Source organism: Rhinoderma darwinii, chromosome 3 (assembly GCF_050947455.1).
Source record: "Rhinoderma darwinii isolate aRhiDar2 chromosome 3, aRhiDar2.hap1, whole genome shotgun sequence".
Classification (NCBI taxonomy): Eukaryota; Metazoa; Chordata; class Amphibia; order Anura; family Rhinodermatidae; genus Rhinoderma; species Rhinoderma darwinii.
Window position 1 is genome coordinate 290243267 of NC_134689.1, and position 18970 is coordinate 290262236.

Genomic DNA, 18970 nt, shown 5'->3' on the forward strand with positions numbered 1-18970 from the left:
TTGTATTTATGTACTGAGTTTTGTTCTAGTGTTGTATTTATGTACTGAGCTTTGTTCTGGAGCTGTATTTATGTACTGAGATTGAGTCTGTAGCTGTATTTATGTACCGAGCTTTGTTCTGGTGCTGTATATAAGTACTGAGCTTTGTTCTGGTGCTGTATTTATGTACTGAGCTTTGTTCTGGTGCTGTATACAGTGAAGGAAATAAGTATTTGATCCCTTGCTTATTTTGTAAGTTTGCCCACTGTCAAAGACATGAACAGTCTAGAATTTTTAGGCTAGGTTAATTTTACCAGTGAGAGATAGATTATATAAAAAAACAACAGAAAATCACATTGTCAAAATTATATATATTTATTTGCATTGTGCACAGAGAAATAAGTATTTGATCCCCTACCAACCATTAAGAGTTCAGCCTCCTCCAGACCAGTTACACGCTCTAAATCAACTTGGTGCCTGCATTAAAGACAGCTGTCTTAAATGGTCACCTGTATAAAAGACTCCTGTCCACAGACTCAATTAATCAGTCTGACTCTAACCTCTACAACATGGGCAAGACCAAAGAGCTTTTTTTGTAGGATGTCAGGGACAAGATCATAGACCTGCACAAGGCTGGAATGGGCTACAAAACCATAAGTAAGACGCTGGGTGAGAAGGAGACAACTGTTGGTGCAATAGTAAGAAAATGGAAGACATACAAAATTATTTTCTTTTTTTTTATATATATATATATATAATCTATCTCTCACTGGTAAAATTAACCTAGCCTAAAAATTCTAGACTGTTCATGTCTTTGACAGTGGGCAAACTTACAAAATCAGCAAGGGATCAAATACTTATTTCCTTCACTGTATATGTACTGAGCTTGGTTCTGGGACTGTATATATGTACTGAGCTTGAGCCTGGTGCTGTATACATGTACTGATCTTTGTTCTGATGATGTATATATGTAGTGAGCTTTGTCCTGGTGCTGTATATATGTACTGAGCTTGGTTCTGGGGCTGTATATATGTACTGAGCTTGGTTCTCATGCTGTATTTATGTACTGAGCTTGGTTCTGGGGCTGTATTTATGTACTGAGCTTGGTTCTAGGGCTGTATATTTATGTAATGAGCTTGGTTCTGGGGCTGTATATTTATCTACTGAGCTTGGTTTTGGGGCTGTAATTATTTATTTTATCTTAAGGTAACTCAAACAAAGAATGGCTTTGACTTTAAGGGGTTAAACAACAGAGACTGGTTCTCTATATTTACGCACAGCAGATTTGTTTTCGGAAAACCACTAACAATTTAAACTCCTAACCCCTTTAGTGTCTCAAAGTATTCTGCTTTTTCTCTTCTGTATAGCTCATTCTGCTCTTTTACAGCGAATTCAAAACCATGCCAAGATCTGTGGCCGCCTAAACTGAAATCTGCATATATAAGGTACAGCGTCTTCAGAGTTCGGGGGGAGGGCACGGTACCCTTAACCCCTTCCCGACATTTGCCATATGGGTACGCCATGGAAAGCCATGACTTCCCGCAAATTGCCGTATCCATACGCCAAATGGTTGGCACCGGCTCAGAAGCTATCATCTCAGCAGTATCTTACAGGTGACATCCGGCTGTAATGGCGGGGACCGAAATTAGCTTTGATCCCCACCATTAACCCCGTAAGTGCAGCGCTCAAACGCGATCGCTGCACTTAAGGTGTTTGTAGCTCATCGGAACCCCAGCAATGAAACTGCCGGTATTCCGGTGGCTGCAATGGCCACCGGAGGCCTAATACTGGCCTCCCAGTCTACCTAGCACGGAAGCCGATCGGCTTCCGTAGCCGCCGGCAAGATGGCGCCGGCGTCATCAGCGGTGGAAGTCAGCTCTATGTTACAGCTGACATCCACCTGTAACGGCAGGAACCGGAGCTAGCTCCGTAACCCCTTCGAAAGCGATGGCTGCATCTTAGAGATTGCAAGCAGATCGCCAACCCTGACAGGCAATCAGGACTGGCGACTGCTGCTATGGCAACAGGATACACAATGGCCTCCTGCTCTGCCATTACGGTAGCCGATTAGGCCTTGCCGGGAGGCGAAGCCTAATCGGCATGCGGTCAGTGAATAACTGACAGATCTAAAACATTGCACTATGTAGGTAGTGCAATGTATTAGAAAAAAACATCAGACAGTTGGACCTTCAAGTCCCCTAGTGGGACTTGAAAAAAAGTGTAAAAAAATTATAAAAAAAGGGTGAAAAAAAAAAAAGTTTGAAAACAATAAAAGTTTCAAGTAATAAAATAAAACACAATCCCCCTTTTTCTCTTATCAAGTCCTTTATTATTTAAAAAACTAATAAACCATACGTATTTGGTATCAAGGCAACCATAGCGACCAGAGGTATCAAGATATTATATTATTTATTGCACGCGGTGAACAGCATAAAAGTAACGAGATTTTTCCAGCATCAAGGACCCAAGATGGAGCTGACTCACCGGCTCCATTACAGCAGAGGATTTCTGGCTCCAGCCAGAGGAGCTCAGGCACTACACGTGGGTCTGTTCCTACTTCCCTGCTTCCTTACCTGCGATCTTCAGAGCATGCCTCCTCTTCACAGCCATCTTCTCCTCTCAGTGACCATGTGCTTCCTCCTGTGGGATCATCTTATTCGCCATCTGTGAGTACTGCTGGCTCTCCTGCAGGGCAGTCTGTTACATGCTCCATTTTCTGACACTGTGCATGCTCAGCAGCCATCTTTGCCTCTCTATGCTTCTGGTGCAGAGAAACCTGTATCTGAAACTGCCCTTAAGTTGTTGTTGCAAGAGTTTCATATTTCTATTCAGCATTCCATACAGTCAGCTTTTCAGCATCTGCAAAAGGACTTTCATGCTCTTGAGGACAGAACTTCCCATATTGAAAATAAGATGGCTGAATATTCTGAGGCTCATAATTTACTTGTGGATACAAGTACTTCATTGGAAGAACAGGTTGAAACGTTGAAATACAAGGTCGCCGACCTCGAAGATCGGTCGCGCCGTAATAATGTACGATTTCGTGGCATTTCTGAGTCAGTTAAAGGAGACCAGTTGGTAGAGTTTCTCACAGATCTTTTTGTGGCGATATTACCTGATACACCGCAACTGGACTTGATGATTAACAGGGCACATCGTATTCCGAAGCCCAAGTCGTTGCCTTTATCTTCCCCTGCGAGATGTGATTGCACGTATTCATTTTTACCGCTTTAAGGATAAATTGCTGTTTGCGGCGAGAAATGTGACATCCCTTCCTGAGCAGGTTCAAGATGTTAAATTGTTTGCGGATCTTTCTGCAGCTACGCTGCTTCATCGGAGAGAGTTTTCATCTGTTACCACGATTTTGCGGGATCATCAAATTCCCTATAAATGGGGATTCCCTGTCAAGCTGATCATTACCTACAAAGGATTTAAATATGTGGCGGACTCCCCGCGGAAAGTTCAAGCTCTGCTCACTGATTGGCATGTGACTGCGATGTCTCCTGCAGGCTCACGGGTCTTCTCATCTAGACAGCCTACTTCTTCAATCAAGGATGCTCCTATTCTGCACATGGACTGGCAGAAAGTCTCAGGTCGTAGATCTTCTGTATCCTGAGAGTGTTTTGGGTATCTTATGGTGTCTTCACATGGTCCTTTCTTGTTTTACTGTAAGGGCGGTTAGTTTTTTCATGTCCTTATTGTATATGTATTCTTGACTTTAAATAGCCCAGGCTCAGCTCTTGGCTTAAACCACCTGCCTAGTGGCCTTAAGTCTTCCACCCCCCATCGTGGAGCCAATTTTCTATCATGCGCCAACACAATTGTTTTTGTTTCTACTTTATTTTTCTGTTCTGTTGAACGTTTTGCTCACCATACTCACCTGCTTGAGATTGTCATTTCTTTTTTTTTATATGTTTATGCATGTCATGTATTTGGAGAATCTCTGTAATCCTAAATTGAGGGGTAATACTATTATTGTGATTTTATCCTTTTATAGCATTTTTTATTTTCTTTCATTATGGTGCTGACCTTTTCTTCCTTAAGGGTATGTTCACACGGCCTATTTACGGACGTAATTCGGGCGTTTTTGCCCCGAATTACGTCTGAAAATAGCGCCTCAATAGCGCTGACAAACATCTGCCCATTGAAAGCAATGGGCAGACGTTTGTCTGTTCACACGAGGCGTATATTTACGCGCCGCTGTCAAATGACGGCGCGCAAATAGACGCCCGCGTCAAAGAAGTGACCTGTCACTTCTTTGGCCGTAATTGGAGCCGCTATTCATTGACTCCAATGAATAGCATCGCTAATTACGGCCGTAATTGACGCGGCGTTCAAGCGCCTGCACATGCCGTTACGGCTGAAATTACGGGGATGTTTTCAGGCTGAAACATCCCCGTAATTTCAGCCGTTACGGACCCCCGCCGTGTGAACATACCCTAAATGTCAAAGGGCTTAATAGCCCATTTAAGCGCTCAATGTTGTGGGCGGAAACCAAGCGCCTAAAACCTTCTGTATTGTGTTTGCAAGAAACACATCTAAATCTATTTGATGCCTTTAGACTTAAACACAAAAATTTTCCCCATATTTACACTGCTCCTGCGGTTTCTAAAAAAACGAGGTGTGGCTATAATCCTGGACAAATCGGTAGCCTTTAAACAAGACGCTGTTCATATAGATTCGGAGGGTCACTATATTATTCTTGTTTGTCATCTTAATAATATTCAGTATACCATTGTTAACGTTTATGCGCCAAATGCACATCAAACCAGATTTGTGAATAAAATACTTAGGTTGGTACACAAACATAAACAGGGGTATCTTATGATGGTGGGAGACTATAATAAAAATATGTGGCCTTCTCTTGACTCATCTGCTTTAGGTGCATCGCACTCTCCCTCAGATCTATTTCAAACTATTTCCCAAAAAGGTTTGATGGATGTGTGGCGTTTTCAACATCTCACAGAACACGATTATACTTTTTTTTCCCATCCTCACAGTACTTACTCTAGAATTGATTTGTTTTTTGTGGATAAACCTTTATATGATCGTACTCTTTCTTCACATATTGGTATGATCGGTATGATTGGTATGATCTTAAATTACACTTCGGGTATCTGAAGATTTTAACAAACCCCCTACATTTCCATGGAGGATTAACCATTTTATTTTACAGTCTGCCAAATACCAGCAATCCCATACTAAGATGTTAGAAGAATTTTTTGAATTTAATGTCACCCCTGATGTAACCTCTGCCACGATCTGGTGCGCTCAAAAAGCCTTTGTGAGAGGTCATTTTATTAGTCTAGCAGCTAAGGATAAGAAAGAAAGAGCATCCAAAAGACTTCAACTCTCTAACAAGATTTTACGACTCACGCAATTAAACAAAGGCCTGTTATGCTCTGCAAGAACTAAGTTGATTAGTCATCTTCAAACCCAATTACATCAACTGGACCTCTATAAGTATGATCTGGCGTTGCGGAAATTGAAAGCTAAGTATTATAGACATAGTAATAGAGCTGGTGCTTTATTGGCGTCGCAACTAAAACATCATGCATATAAAGCGAGAATTCCCTACCTTTATGTAATGACGGGGTAGGGAGACAGACAGGTGAGCCCTAATCTACCCGCCACTCAGTCCCTGCCTACTTGCAACGGCCCGTCCTAGGCAACGGCGTACAACTGGGTGACGGTCCCTATGCTCAATAAGTGCACGACAGACAAACAGACAAGGGTACACAGAAGCTAAGGGAAATGGGGCAGTTGCCCACGGCAACACAGTGAGCAACAAGAGTAGTGAACGAGCCGAGTCAAACCAGGAGTGCACGAGGTACAAATCGCAGAGCAGGAGCGTAGTCAGTAAAGCCAGGGTAAAAAATGAAGCAAGGAGCAGCAGAGCCAGGAAACAGAAAAGAATCACAGGCAAAGGAGGAGCAGGAAATGCAGGTATAAAAAGATAGAGGGCGGGAGCTAGCTCCTTCTGGCCAGGCTGTGATAGGCTCTCCCACTCCTCAGCCTCCCAGCCTGACTGGTAGAAGATCGTGTCACTCTCTCAGACTTAGGAGCAGGTGCAGACTGATTACCCACGGGCATCGACACAGAAGCTGTGTCTGGCAGATCCTTTACACTTTATGACCAAAATAATACTTTATTGTTTAATCCTCAGGACATTGCGAATTCTATTGCGCAATATTATTCTTCCCTTTATAATTTAAATGCAGACTCTTCCACTACTCAACCATCCCCGAATGCCATTGCTGATTTTTTGGCCTCTGTGTCCTTACCGACGGTCACACCGTTACAATTGGAAACTTTGGCTAATCCTTTTCTTTTATCAGAAATTAATGCTGCTATACTAACACTAAAGTCGCAAAAATCCCCTGGCCCTGATGGCCTTACTAATTATTATTATAAGAAATACAATAGTATTCTAGCGCCTCATATCCTACAGCTTTTCAATCATATACATTCTACCGGGCACATCTCTTCCGAAATGCTACGGGCCACCATTGTTACTTTGCCTAAACTGGGCAAATCAGCAGATAGGCCACAGAATTTCAGGCCCATTAGTTTGCTTAATACGGACTTAAAATTATACTCTAAGATTTTGTCATCTCGTTTGTCTAATATTTTACCGAACTTGGTTCATCAAGACCAGGTTGGGTTTGTTGAAAACCGATTTTCGGTTGAAGGAACTCGACGTTTTATTAATATCGGGGACTGGGTGGGGCGCCGTCGTATGCCCTCTCTGCTCCTATCATTGGATGCGGAGAAGGCATTCGACCGCGTGCATTGGGGTTATCTAGATGCTGTACTGGCTAAATTTGGTATCATCGGAGCGATGCGGGATATTATTATGGCGTTATACTCTACACCCTCGGCTACTGTTTTAACTTCGGGATATCAATCTACACCTTTTGAGATATCTAATGGTACGCGCCAGGGCTGTCCTCTGTCCCCGTTAATTTTTACATTAATTATGGAACCCCTGGCAGAAACTATAAGTTCATCGCCACTTATTCAAGGCATTAGTATTGTCAATTCCACGCATAAAATAGGTAAATTTGCTGATGACGTGCTTATCGTGTTATCTGATCCACTTAATTCCCTTACTCAAGTGGTAAAGGTGTTGCACCATTTTAGTTCTGTATTATATTACTAGCTTAATGTGAGTAAATCCCTGATTATGGATATGGGTCTGCCGACAGAAACTGTACCGACTTTACAAAATCAATATTCACTTGTATGGTCTTCCCAGGGCCTTTCATATTTAGGTATTACATTGAGGTACCCTGTGTCACATTTATATGCTTCTAATTATCTCACGGTACTTACCCGTTTGGAAAGAGAGCTTGAAGATTATTTGAAGTTTGAAGTTTCTTGGTTTGGCCGTATTGCAGCTATAAAAATGATGGTTTTGCCAAAAAATGTATATATTTTCAGGAATCTTCCAATCGCCCTACCTGTTTCATATCTGACTAGACTACAGTGCCTATTGTCCAAATATGTGTGGAAAAAGCATAGAGCTAGAGTTGCTCATCCTATTGTGCCTCCCTATTGAGAAAGGAGGGCTTGGTCTACCTAATATGGTAGCTTACTACCATGCTACTATTTTAGATCAACTTCGGCAGTGGCTAAATCCTCGACATTTCAAGCATTGGGTTAATATCAAACGTGATTATGGTCAATATAGCTCACTTGAAGCTTATCTTTGGGCTTCTTCCCTTGAGTTACAAACTCGTCCCCCTCATTTATTGACTGTTAAAGCCGCCTTGATGTCTTGGTGTAGCGCCCATGGCCGCGGGACGTCGGGTTCACTCACCTCCCGACGCCCGCAGCCATGGATCTGTGAGCGCTGGCCTCCGTCTCCCTCCTAGGAGATGCCAGCGCTCACTTCCGCTCCGGCCGGTTCCCGTAGGGTGCGCGCGCACGCTCGCGCCCGCTCTTAAAGGGCCAGCGCGCACATGAAAACAATGTTCATTAACCCACATGATTTCCTGCCCTATAAGAATGCCCCAGCCCTTCTGATCCTTGCCTGAGCGTTGTTAGTCTTTCCCTGTCTGTCTCGCAAATGGTCCCTTAGTGTCTCCCGTTCCAGCTGTTACCCGTGCCCTGTTACCGTTCCTGTATTCCGCATTGTTCCTGTGCCTACCCGTGTTCAAGTGTCATCTGCCACGTCAAGTGGGATCTCCCACGTCAAGTGCCATCTGCCACGTCAAGTGTCATCTGCCACGTCAAGTGTCATCTGCCACGTCAAGTGTCATCTGCCACGTCAAGTGCCATCTGCCACGTCAAGTGCCATCTGCTCATCGGATACTGCCCGCCACGTCCGGACTATTTCAGGTACCTAAGCATTACTGTCTGCTATCTTGCTTTCACATAGACTGTGACCTGGTCAGCTGCCTCCCCGCTACGGCGGAGCGGCCTAGTGGGTCCACAAACCCAGTGTCCGTGACACTTGGAAGCTGATTGTGGTCCAAAAAGCTCTCTTTCCACTGCAGATGTTTGCTATGTCCCTGCAAACTCTTATGCAGTTGATTCCTGATTTAGACCTTTCTAATTGGGGAACGCAAGGCATTGGGAAATTGTCAGATATTGGGAGTGGTAGTCTCTTGTCGTCCTTTGCAGAGGTCTCAAATAAATACTCTATACCACAGGTCGACTTTTACAAGTATTTGAGAATTCGGCACTTTATCTCAAGTATTCATATTAGAGATAATCCCCCTAAAACGCCTTATGAACTATATTTCCATCACTATAGTAAGACTATGAAGGGTGTTTCTAAGGCGTATTTCGCTATTTCAGAGCTTCTACAGACTAAAACTCTTGCATGTCTGTCACACTGGGAAAGAGATTTACATCTTACTCCAGGGTCTGTGGATTGGGAATCGACTTATCTTTTGGCAGCTAAGCTATCTAAATCCATTCAACACTTGGAAGCTACAAGGAAATTGTTATATAGATGGTATTTTACGCCTTATTGTTTAGCTTTGATCTATCCAACCTCATCCAATATTTGTTGGAGATGTTGTGTTTCCAAGGGAACACTTTATCACGTATTTTGGGAGTGCCCTCTTTTAAGATTGTTTTGGGACAAAATAGACAAACTCTTGACTACTGTGGTGTACCCCAGGGTTCAGTGCTGGGACCACTATTATTCAACTTATTTATTAATGATATAGAGGAAGGGATTAATAGCACTATTTCTATTTTTGCAGATGACACCAAGCTATGTAATATAGTTCAGACTATGGAAGATGTTCATGAATTACAGGCAGATTTAAACAAACTAAGTGTTTGGGCGTCCACTTGGCAAATGAAGTTTAATGTAGATAAATGTAAAGTTATGCATCTTGGTACCAACAACCTGCATGCATCATATGTCCTAGGGGGCGCTACACTGGCGGATTCACTTGTTGAGAAGGATCTGGGTGTACTTGTAAATCATAAACTCAATAACAGCATGCAGTGTCAATCAGCTGCTTCAAAGGCCAGCAGGATATTGTCGTGTATTAAAAGAGGCATGGACTCGCGGGACAGGGATGTAATAATGCCACTTTACAAAGCATTAGTGAGGCCTCATCTAGAATATGCAGTTCAGTTCTGGGCTCCAGTTCATAGAAAGGATGCCCTGGAGTTGGAAAAAATACAAAGAAGAGCAACGAAGCTAATAAGGGGCATGGAGAATTTAAGTTATGAGGAAAGATTGAAAGAATTAAACCTATTTAGCCTTGAAAAAAGACGACTAAGGGGGGACATGATTAACTTATATAAATATATTAATGGCACATACAAAAAATATGGTGAAATCCTGTTCCTTGTAAAACCCCCTCAAAAAACAAGGGGGCACTCCCTCCGTCTGGAGAAAAAAAGGTTCAAGCTGCAGAGGCGACAAGGCTTCTTTACAGTGAGAACTGTGAATTTATGGAATAGCCTACCGCAGGAGCTGGTCACAGCAGGGACAGTAGATGGCTTTAAAAAAGGGTTAGATAATTTCCTAGAACAAAAAAATATTAGCTCCTATGTGTAGAAATTTTTCCTTCCCTTATCCCTTCCCTTGGTTGAACTTGATGGACATGTGTCTTTTTTCAGCCGTACTAACTATGTAACTATGTAACTATGTAACTGTTTTACAGTATTCCTTTGTTTGTAGCCCGGCATTAGCGTTACTTAAAGAGGCTCTGTCACCAGATTTTGCAACCCCTATCTGCTATTGCAGCAGATAGGCGCTGCAATGTAGATTACAGTAACGTTTTTATTTTTAAAAAACGAGCATTTTTGGCCAAGTTATGACCATTTTTGTAGTTATGCAAATGAGGCTTGCAAAAATCCAAGTGGGTGTGTTTAAAAGTAAAAGTCCAAGTGGGCGTGTATTAGGTGCGTACATCGGGGCATTTTTAATACTTTTACTAGCTGGGCGCTGTGAAGAGAAGTAACATCCTCTTCTCTTCAGAACGCCCAGCTTCTGACAGTGCAGATCTGTGACGTCACTCACAGGTCCTGCATCGTGACGGCCACATCGGCAGCAGAGGCTACAGTTGATTCTGCAGCAGCATCAGCGTTTGCAGGTAAGATCGACTTACCTGCAAACGCTGATGCTGCTGCAGAATCAACTGTAGCCTCTGGTGCCGATGTGGCCGTCACGATGCAGGACCTGTGAGTGACGTCACAGATCTGCACTGTCAGAAGCTGGGCGTTCTGAAGAGAAGAGGATGTTACTTCTCTTCAGAGCGCCCAGCTAGTGAAAGTATTAAAAACGCCCCGATGTACGCACATAATACACGCCCACTTGGACTTTTACTTTTAAACACACCCACTTGGACTTTTGCTAGCCTCATTTGCATAATTACAAAAATGGTCATAACTTGGCCAAAAATGCTCGTTTTTTAAAAATAAAAACGTTACTGTAATCTACATTGCAGCGCCTATCTGCTGCAATAGCAGATAGGGGTTGCAAAATCTGGTGACAGAGCCTCTTTAATATTGGAGTCGCTGACTTTCATTCTCATGATAGAACACTCATATTTCATGTTTTGACCTCTGCAAAAATTCTGCTAGCTAAATATTGGAAGCAGACTGCCACTCCTACTATATCTGAAGTAATTCAATATGTCAATACAACTTGCATTATGGAAAGAACAGTTTATACTGTACATGGGTATCAATTCTCTCAGGGCTTATCTTGGGACAAATGGCAGTCCTCTAGGTACTTTATTGACGCTCTTCATACCTAATTGTACATGCCTGTATCTCTGTCTTTCTCCTATCTCATTTATAACTGGTGAGTTTTATTTTTGTTAAGGTTTGTTTTTGTTTGGCTTTTTCTTTCTTTCTTTCTTTCTTTCTTTCTTTCTTTCTTTCTTTCTTTCTTTCTTTCTTTCTTTCTTTCTTTCTTTCTTTCTTTCTTTCTTTCTTTCTTTCTTTTTATAATAAACCTCAGCATGTCCTTACTCTTCTTTATATGCACATGTATGTATTATTGGAATGTATAATGGTTTATTTTTGTAAACTTGCGGATGTGTACTGCTATGGAATTTTGTTTTATCTACTGTTCCTGATACATTTTGTACATTCCTATTCTGTAACATCTCTGATGAACCTTATGGTTCAATATCCTACTGTGTATTTTCTATTTTGTCAATAAAAAATATGTTTAAAAAAAATATATATTATTTCTGCAAGAAAATATGAAATTTGCAAATTTCCCCTCTACTTTGCTTTAATTCCTGTGAAAAGTCTAAAGGGTTAAGAAATGTTCTAAATGCTGTTTTGAATACTTTGAGGGGTGAAGTTTTTAAAATGGGGTGACTGTTTGGGGGTTTCTAATATATAAGTCCCTCAAAGCCACTTCACAACTGAACTGGCCCCTGTAAAAATAGCCTTTTGAAATTTTCTTGAAAATGTGAGAAATTGCTGCTAAAGTTCTAAGCCTTGTAGCGTCCTAGAAAAATAAAAGGATGTTCAAAAAACAATGCAAATATAAAGTAGACATATGGGAATATTAGTTAGCAAAAATCTTGTATGTTATAAGTGCCTGTCTTACAAGCAGATGCATTTAAGTTGAGAAAAATGTAAATTTTTGGAATTTTTTGCAAAATTTTGGTGTTTTTCACAATTAAATACTGAACATATTGAGCAAATTTTGCCAGTAACATAAAGTCCAATGTATCACGAGAAAACAATCTCAGAATCGCTTGGATAAGTAAAAGCATTCCGACGTTATTACCACATAAATTGACACGTCAGATTTGAAAAATGAGGCTCTGTCAGGAAGGTCAAAAGTGGCCAAAGAGGGAAGGGGTTAATCCGCCCCTGTGTGAACATACCCTCAAAGTACATGGAATTCTTATAAATCCCATTGAAACACTGAGCGAAGATGAAAAACAAACAGAGAATTTATTACCAGGGTTATGCCACTTTAATGCCGTAAAAAAAGTCACACATTTTGGCGCATGCTTGTTTTGCACGAAAACTGTTTCATTTTTTCACTATTACACTGCGGCCGGCACTTTTTACGAAAGGTGTGGCTTATCAAAAGGGGTGGATCTAGCCAACAGAAAGTGGTGCGCCTATTTTATTTTTTGAAGCCCTATGAAAACGCCTATGGAAAAAAAACGTCAGTAAAAAATGCCATTCTTGGGGTGTATTGTGTTTTTAATTAAACGCTACTGACCTCAAAAACGCTACAAAAACATCAAAAACCAAAGCTCTGTATGTAGCCATTCTCATATTATGCCATAAATTAAATAAACATCTGGCCATCGTCTTTGGGAGTAAACGCTGCGTGTAAATCCAGCCTGTAAACAGCCCTGAAAACGCACATTTTCCAAATACAGAATGTGAACATCCGGCAGCCGCTGAGTGGTTTTTAGTTTATGCTGCAGTTAACAGATAAAAACGTATAACTTTTCCCCAATTATCATTCTCAGTCAATACAGTCGACTGACCTCCAGTGGCTTTGATATAGCAGAAATACACGTCCGATCCTGCCACCTCGCGGTCATCTGACTGAATGACAACCAATTTTGGTAATAAAAACAAAGCTAATATTGTGAAGGAAAAATTAGAAGATCAGATTATGAATAATTATTAATACACAAATCCCCATCCAGCGCTCAGCAAGACACAGTCTATGAAAACATACTGGACTGGCCTCAAGTAATCCTGACGTTGGCGGAATCTTTGAAAGACCCTAGAACTACATTTCCCGGCCTGCATTGCTGTGACAAGCCGGAAGTTGAGGCTGTTAGAACATGTGAGATTCAATGTCGTGCGCTCTTCAGTCGCTATGTACTGTTGTAATTTCGTGATCTTCGCTGTTTCTCTGCGCCGGTCGCACTGTGGCTAAGGTTAGTAATAACCAAGAGCTGCATGAGACTCGTCAGGGAGAAGTCACGAGCCTTCTTAGTTATGACAATATTTTGTGTACTTGTATTCTAAATGGGCTCTCATATAATGCATTGGACAGACTATTCCTCATTTACTTTCTGTTAAAGGGGATTTCCAGAATTTGAGGGGGGGGGGGGGTGTGTGTGTGATCCACATACTAACATGTCTAGCAATCCAGTGGCACTATATATTACATAGTCTGGTCACATGACTGCGAGATGTGATGTCATTATGAAAATCTGCAGCATACTTTGTTCTGGATGTTCACTGCGGATTTCACCCTTTTCAATGCAGAAGGAGTAATAAAATCCATCAGCAAAATCCACGCGTAACAAGTGCAGATTTTGCCGTGGAAATGCAGTGGATACGCTGTAACAGACGCCGACCTTTTTTTACTGCTGTCACTTGCAGCTTCCACCCCCCACTCCCCATTCCACACACAGAACCAGAAAGTAAAACTTTGAATCCTGCTCCCCAACTTTAAATGACTGCTGTGAAAGCTAATGTTATTTTTAGTGTAATTAAAAATAATAAAATTTTCCTGTATTAATTGCTCACGGTTTTCAAAATTTCTGCTTGTTGTTATTCAGTAAGAACATTCATTGTTTAATTACAGTGGATACAATTCTGTCCATGGTCATGTGATGATCACACAGGTGCATGGCCCGTTACAGTATGTGTGTAAGAGCTCTGTCTTCTAACGATCCCAGCACCTGTGTGTCCATCACATGACCATGGACAGGATTTTATGCACTGTAAGTAAACAGTGAATGTTCCTACTGAATAACAACAAGCAGAGATCTTGAGAACCGTGAGGAATTAATACAGAAATTAAAATGGAACATTGTATAACTTTGAACTATACAAAGAAATAACATTGATTTTCGGAAACCGGACAACTCCTTTAATAATGATGGAGGGGACAAACTAGAACGATGTAGAGGTGTGAACTGAGCTTTAGGAAATATGTTTAGGTCCTATATTTATTCTTTGTTTTGAATGTAGAAGATATTTTTACTTTTAAATGTAATTTTAGTGTTGTTTTTTCACAGATGGACACAGTACTTAGGTTGTTGCCGCTGAATCATGAAGACCATGGAACCCAAAGATGCAGGATAGGACCCAAAGCAATGTCTGACCTGGGAGTTAAGATTGGGTTTCCACTTCTTATATCTTTACCTAATGGCAGCTGTTTGTGTACTGCTTGGCCAAGAAGAGATATGTCTGATGGTTTCCTACAAGTTGACCTCATGTGTTCCACATCACCTCAGCCAGTGACCGTATATAAGGACTCTGTTTCTCTACATCACCTAAAAAGCCTAAATTCCGTCAAGTTAAAAAGGGTGACCGTAAAAATTGTATTGAAAAATGCGGAAGACAACGTATCTGGAACAACTGTTCTTGAGGTTGTCAGAGACTTATTAAGAAATGTGTATGTCTTACCTAAATATGTGGTAACCGTTCCAGAAGATTCACCTGTGGCGAATGTGGAAATTTTAGACATGGATCCAGTAACTCATGGAGCAGGATTTATAACAGCAAAAACAAGTGTGCATATTAAAGAGATGAAGACACTTGAGTGGTACAAGCACTCATCGGACAATAACTCTCAATATCAGGTTGCTGGAATGGATGATGTATGTACATCACTAAAAGAGATTCTTAATTTACCTTTCCTTTACCCAAAGACTATATCTAAATTACGCCTTTCTTGTCCAAAAGGTCTCCTCTTAATTGGGCCTCCTGGCGTTGGTAAAACTCTCCTGGTGAAAGCAGTCGCAAGACAAGTAGGTGCCTATCTTATTAGCCTGAGCGGGCCAGTAATTCATGGTTCAAGACCGGGAGAAGCTGAGGAGAATTTAAGGAAGATTTTTGAAAATGCCAGAAATGTTTCTCGTGCTGGCCCTTGTATTCTCTTTATTGATGAGGTAGATACTTTGTGTCCTAAACGAGGGCACTCCAATAATGCCCCTGAAAATCGAATTGTTGCCCAGCTATTGACACTCATGGATGGGATTCACAGTGACAACAAGATGGTTATTGTTGCTGCTACAAACCAGCCAGACGTCATAGACTCGGCACTCAGGCGACCTGGGAGGTTTGATAGAGAGGTAAATATCTGTAGTTCGAGTATATAAATCATGTAACCATTTACAGGTGTAATGAAGGAAAAGGCAGGGGCTTCTGACACCCCTACCTATCTAGTAACCAGTCTACTTTGATCAGAGGCAGGTCAAGGATAAAAGGAAAATCTAGTGCAAGGCCTCGTAGACTATATTCACACGAGTGTGACAGATTTCTGCTCGTAAATATGTCCATGTGTGTTGTGTTTTTGCATCAGTGTGCTCTTCCTGGTTTTTTTTTCCAATGTAATTGATGTTTGAAACACGGACAACACACGGATGTGCGTCCGTGTGCTGTCCGTGGTTTTCACGCACCCATTGACTTCAATGGGCGACTAGGCGCTTGAAAACACAGCAATATAGGACATGCAGTGAGTTTCACGCAATGGACACTCGCTGCGTGAAAACTCACGCGTGTGTGAATAGCCCCATTGAAATCAATGGGTCGGTGTGCTGTGCGTTGTGCTGTGGGTGTTACAGCGGACACCCACTGCTAATGGTGCCGGCTCAGCTTCTGAGCCGGAAGCTGAGCCGGCGCCATCTTGCCGATGCTACCGGAAGCCTTTTAGGCCCTGCCGGCGAGCGGGGCATAGGAGGCTTCCATTGCTGGCAGACCGGGAGGTAAGCATTAGGCCTCCGATTGCCATTGCAGCCACTGGCAACCCAGCGATCACGTTGCTGGGGGCTAAAAACTCCTCACATGCTGCAAGCTCTATTAAATGCAGCATCTGAGGGTTTAATCGGCCGGATCGGATGCTGGCTCCGGTCCTGGCCAATACCTCAGGGTGCCAGCTGTAACATACAGCTGGCCCCCGGCGGTGATGGTGCAAGCTCAGCTCCTGAGCCCGCACTATCACCGTGACGTAATGGTACTGCGCTTTGCAGGAAGGGGTTAAAGGTGTTATGTGGGGAGCGAAAACTATTATCAATGTGCTTACTGCAGTGCGTGAGTACACTCGCCAACATACATTCCGGTGCCCCATAGCGCTGATTATGAGATTTTAATAGATTTTTTTTATAGCACTGGCGGGGGACCAAAAATAAAAATGTATTAAAATCTCATAATTAGCGTGACGGGGGAGCAGAATGTATATTAGCGCATGTACTCACATACTTCAGTGACTACACTGCTAATACCTTTCACTCCCCACATAACCCCTTGCACAACCTCCAGTCCCAGGGGCAGCTAAGTAGCCCTACAACATTATAAATCCTTCACCCTGTTTCAGGTGGGGTGCACTTTTCTTTATAGGCTTTATTTGGTCTATAAACCTAACACTTATTCATTGCCAAAATGCTCAAGTTTGGTTTTATTTGTCCATAGAACATTTTCCCAGAAAGATTGTGGTCTGTCTATGTAACCCTTGGTAAAGTTCCGTCTCTCTTTCTGTGGGGTCCTCCTTGGCCTCCGCCCGCAAAGCCCTGTTTAGTTCAATGTGTGGCGTATGGGACAGGTTGAAACCATCACTCCAGATGTCTTAAAAAAATTCTAGCGACACATTCCGTTTTTCAGTTAAACAATTAGTATTTGAGTGATTACACATTGTTTTAATTTTTTTTCATTTTTTCACAAGTCAAGAAATATTATAAATTAGATTCTAATTTATTACATTTCCATGTGCTGGTCACTAGAGGGAGCAGTTCCCAAAATTGCAGCATGGTCACTGTGGTAAAGTAACCTCATTGACTTATGCTGCAAATTTGGGGTGAACACACTCTCCTCTAGTGTCCTCACACAATCTCCCCTCCCTTATTCTGGCTAGTACCAGGGGAAGGAGGGTTTGAAGGTCTCCAAACCTCCTACACTGTGTGCCGCCATTTTCTCAGCCACTGCACAGTGCTAGGAGGATTAGATAGAGTGCTCAGCAGACAGTATCACACGAACAAAATACACACATTACATACACGAACATAAATTAACTTCTCCTGCCGCCTCCGCTGGTCTACGCTCCTCTTCCTTGCGCCTTCGCTTCCTTGAACATATGGCCGGAAGCCGTGGCCGGAAGTCGTCATCTTACTGTCCGGCAGCGGCTTCCGGTCCACATGAAAATGGCGCCAGATTTTGCTCTACGAACGAGCTTCGTTGTGGTCTGTGTGGGAGCGGCGCATGCGCCGTTCCCACACAGACACCGTACGCTTCTGTGAATGGAACGGCTCCCGTTCGCATTCTCTATGGGGTTGTATGTGCCGTATTCCATCTCTGTATGTGTCGTTAATCGACACATACCGAGATGAAAAAAAATTGGCAGCCCCCATAGAGAAGTAAAATCAAGAACACAGTAAAAAGTTTAAAGTCACAACACTAAGGCTATGTTCACACGGAGTATTTTGGGGGAGGAATATCTGCCTCAAAGTTCCAAACGGAATTTTGAGGCAGATATTCCTCCCCCAAAATACTCCGTGTGAACAGCAATTATCGCGCCGTTTTTCGCCCGCGGCCATTGAGCGCCGCGGGCATAAAACAGCGAGATATACGCTTTCTCCTGCCTCCCATTGAAGTCAATGGGAGGTCGGAGGCGGAAGCGCCCGAAGATAGGGCATGTCGCTTCTTTTTCCCGCGAGGCAGTTTTACTTCTCGCGGGAAAAAGACGCCGACGCCTCCCATTGAAATCAATGGGAGGCGTTCTCGGGCCGTTTCTGCCGAGTTTTGCGACGCGGTTTCCGCGTCAAAAAACTCGGCAAAAGACCCCGTGTGAATAAATTAAATTTTTGTTTATATTTTATTAAAAGCAATCTAATAAAAAAAATAAAATAATTCATGACACCTTCCCTTTAAGCTCAGTCTAATGTTCTTTGGATGTTGTACGTGGTCTTTTCCACATTTCTAACTAACTTTGGTGGTTTCTTTCATCAATTTTCCTCTTTCCACCATGTCTTGGAAGGTTCTTGACTGTTCCATGAGTAGCAAACTTCTTGATAACATTTTGAAGTGTTGAAGCCGGGATACCAAGGTCTTTAGAGAGAGTCTTGTACCCTTTAGACTGCTTGTGCTTGGTTGTAGCATTTCTGGTCTGTTCAGACTACTCTCTTGTCTTTGCCACTGTGACAAGGTGGGGACAGGGGAGTGTAATTTCTAATCACAGGTTAGTCTGACTTTGTCCTTTTGTCTAAACTGAACAATAGTTGCCATTAATCATGTCATGGCATTGTTTTTCCCTGTTTTTATTTGTTATTTTTGTGCCTTGTGCTTTTCTGTATCAAACATGAGTTTATAAATATATCCAAGCAGTTTCACTAATCACTTTATTTCAGGAGATTTTTTACATGGTATACTTAATGATCAGGGGTGCCAATAATGTTAACCATAACTTTAAAGCAGGGGGAGCTGAGCAGATTGATATATCGTTTTGTAGCAAAAGATTCAGTATAACTTGTAATATACTCATTTAAACTTCTGCTAATTTGGGGCTAAAGAGTCCAGTGGGCGGTCTCAACCATTCATTGACAGCCTTCCCTGTATAAGCGTGAATACAGAAATA

The 18970-nt window shown here is 42.2% G+C and overlaps 1 protein-coding gene across 1 annotated transcript in view; it reads left to right on the top strand.

Moving 5' to 3' along the window:
• The first annotated feature begins 13193 nt into the window (after nt 1-13193).
• The window catches only part of AFG2B (AAA ATPase AFG2B), a 29389-nt gene continuing 23612 nt past the window's right edge, over nt 13194-18970 (top strand). Inside the window, exons 1-2 of the mRNA XM_075858040.1 lie at nt 13194-13328; nt 14421-15479. Coding sequence (XP_075714155.1) covers nt 14421-15479 — 1059 coding nt within the window. The 5' untranslated portion in view covers nt 13194-13328. The remainder of the gene's footprint in view (nt 13329-14420; nt 15480-18970) is intronic.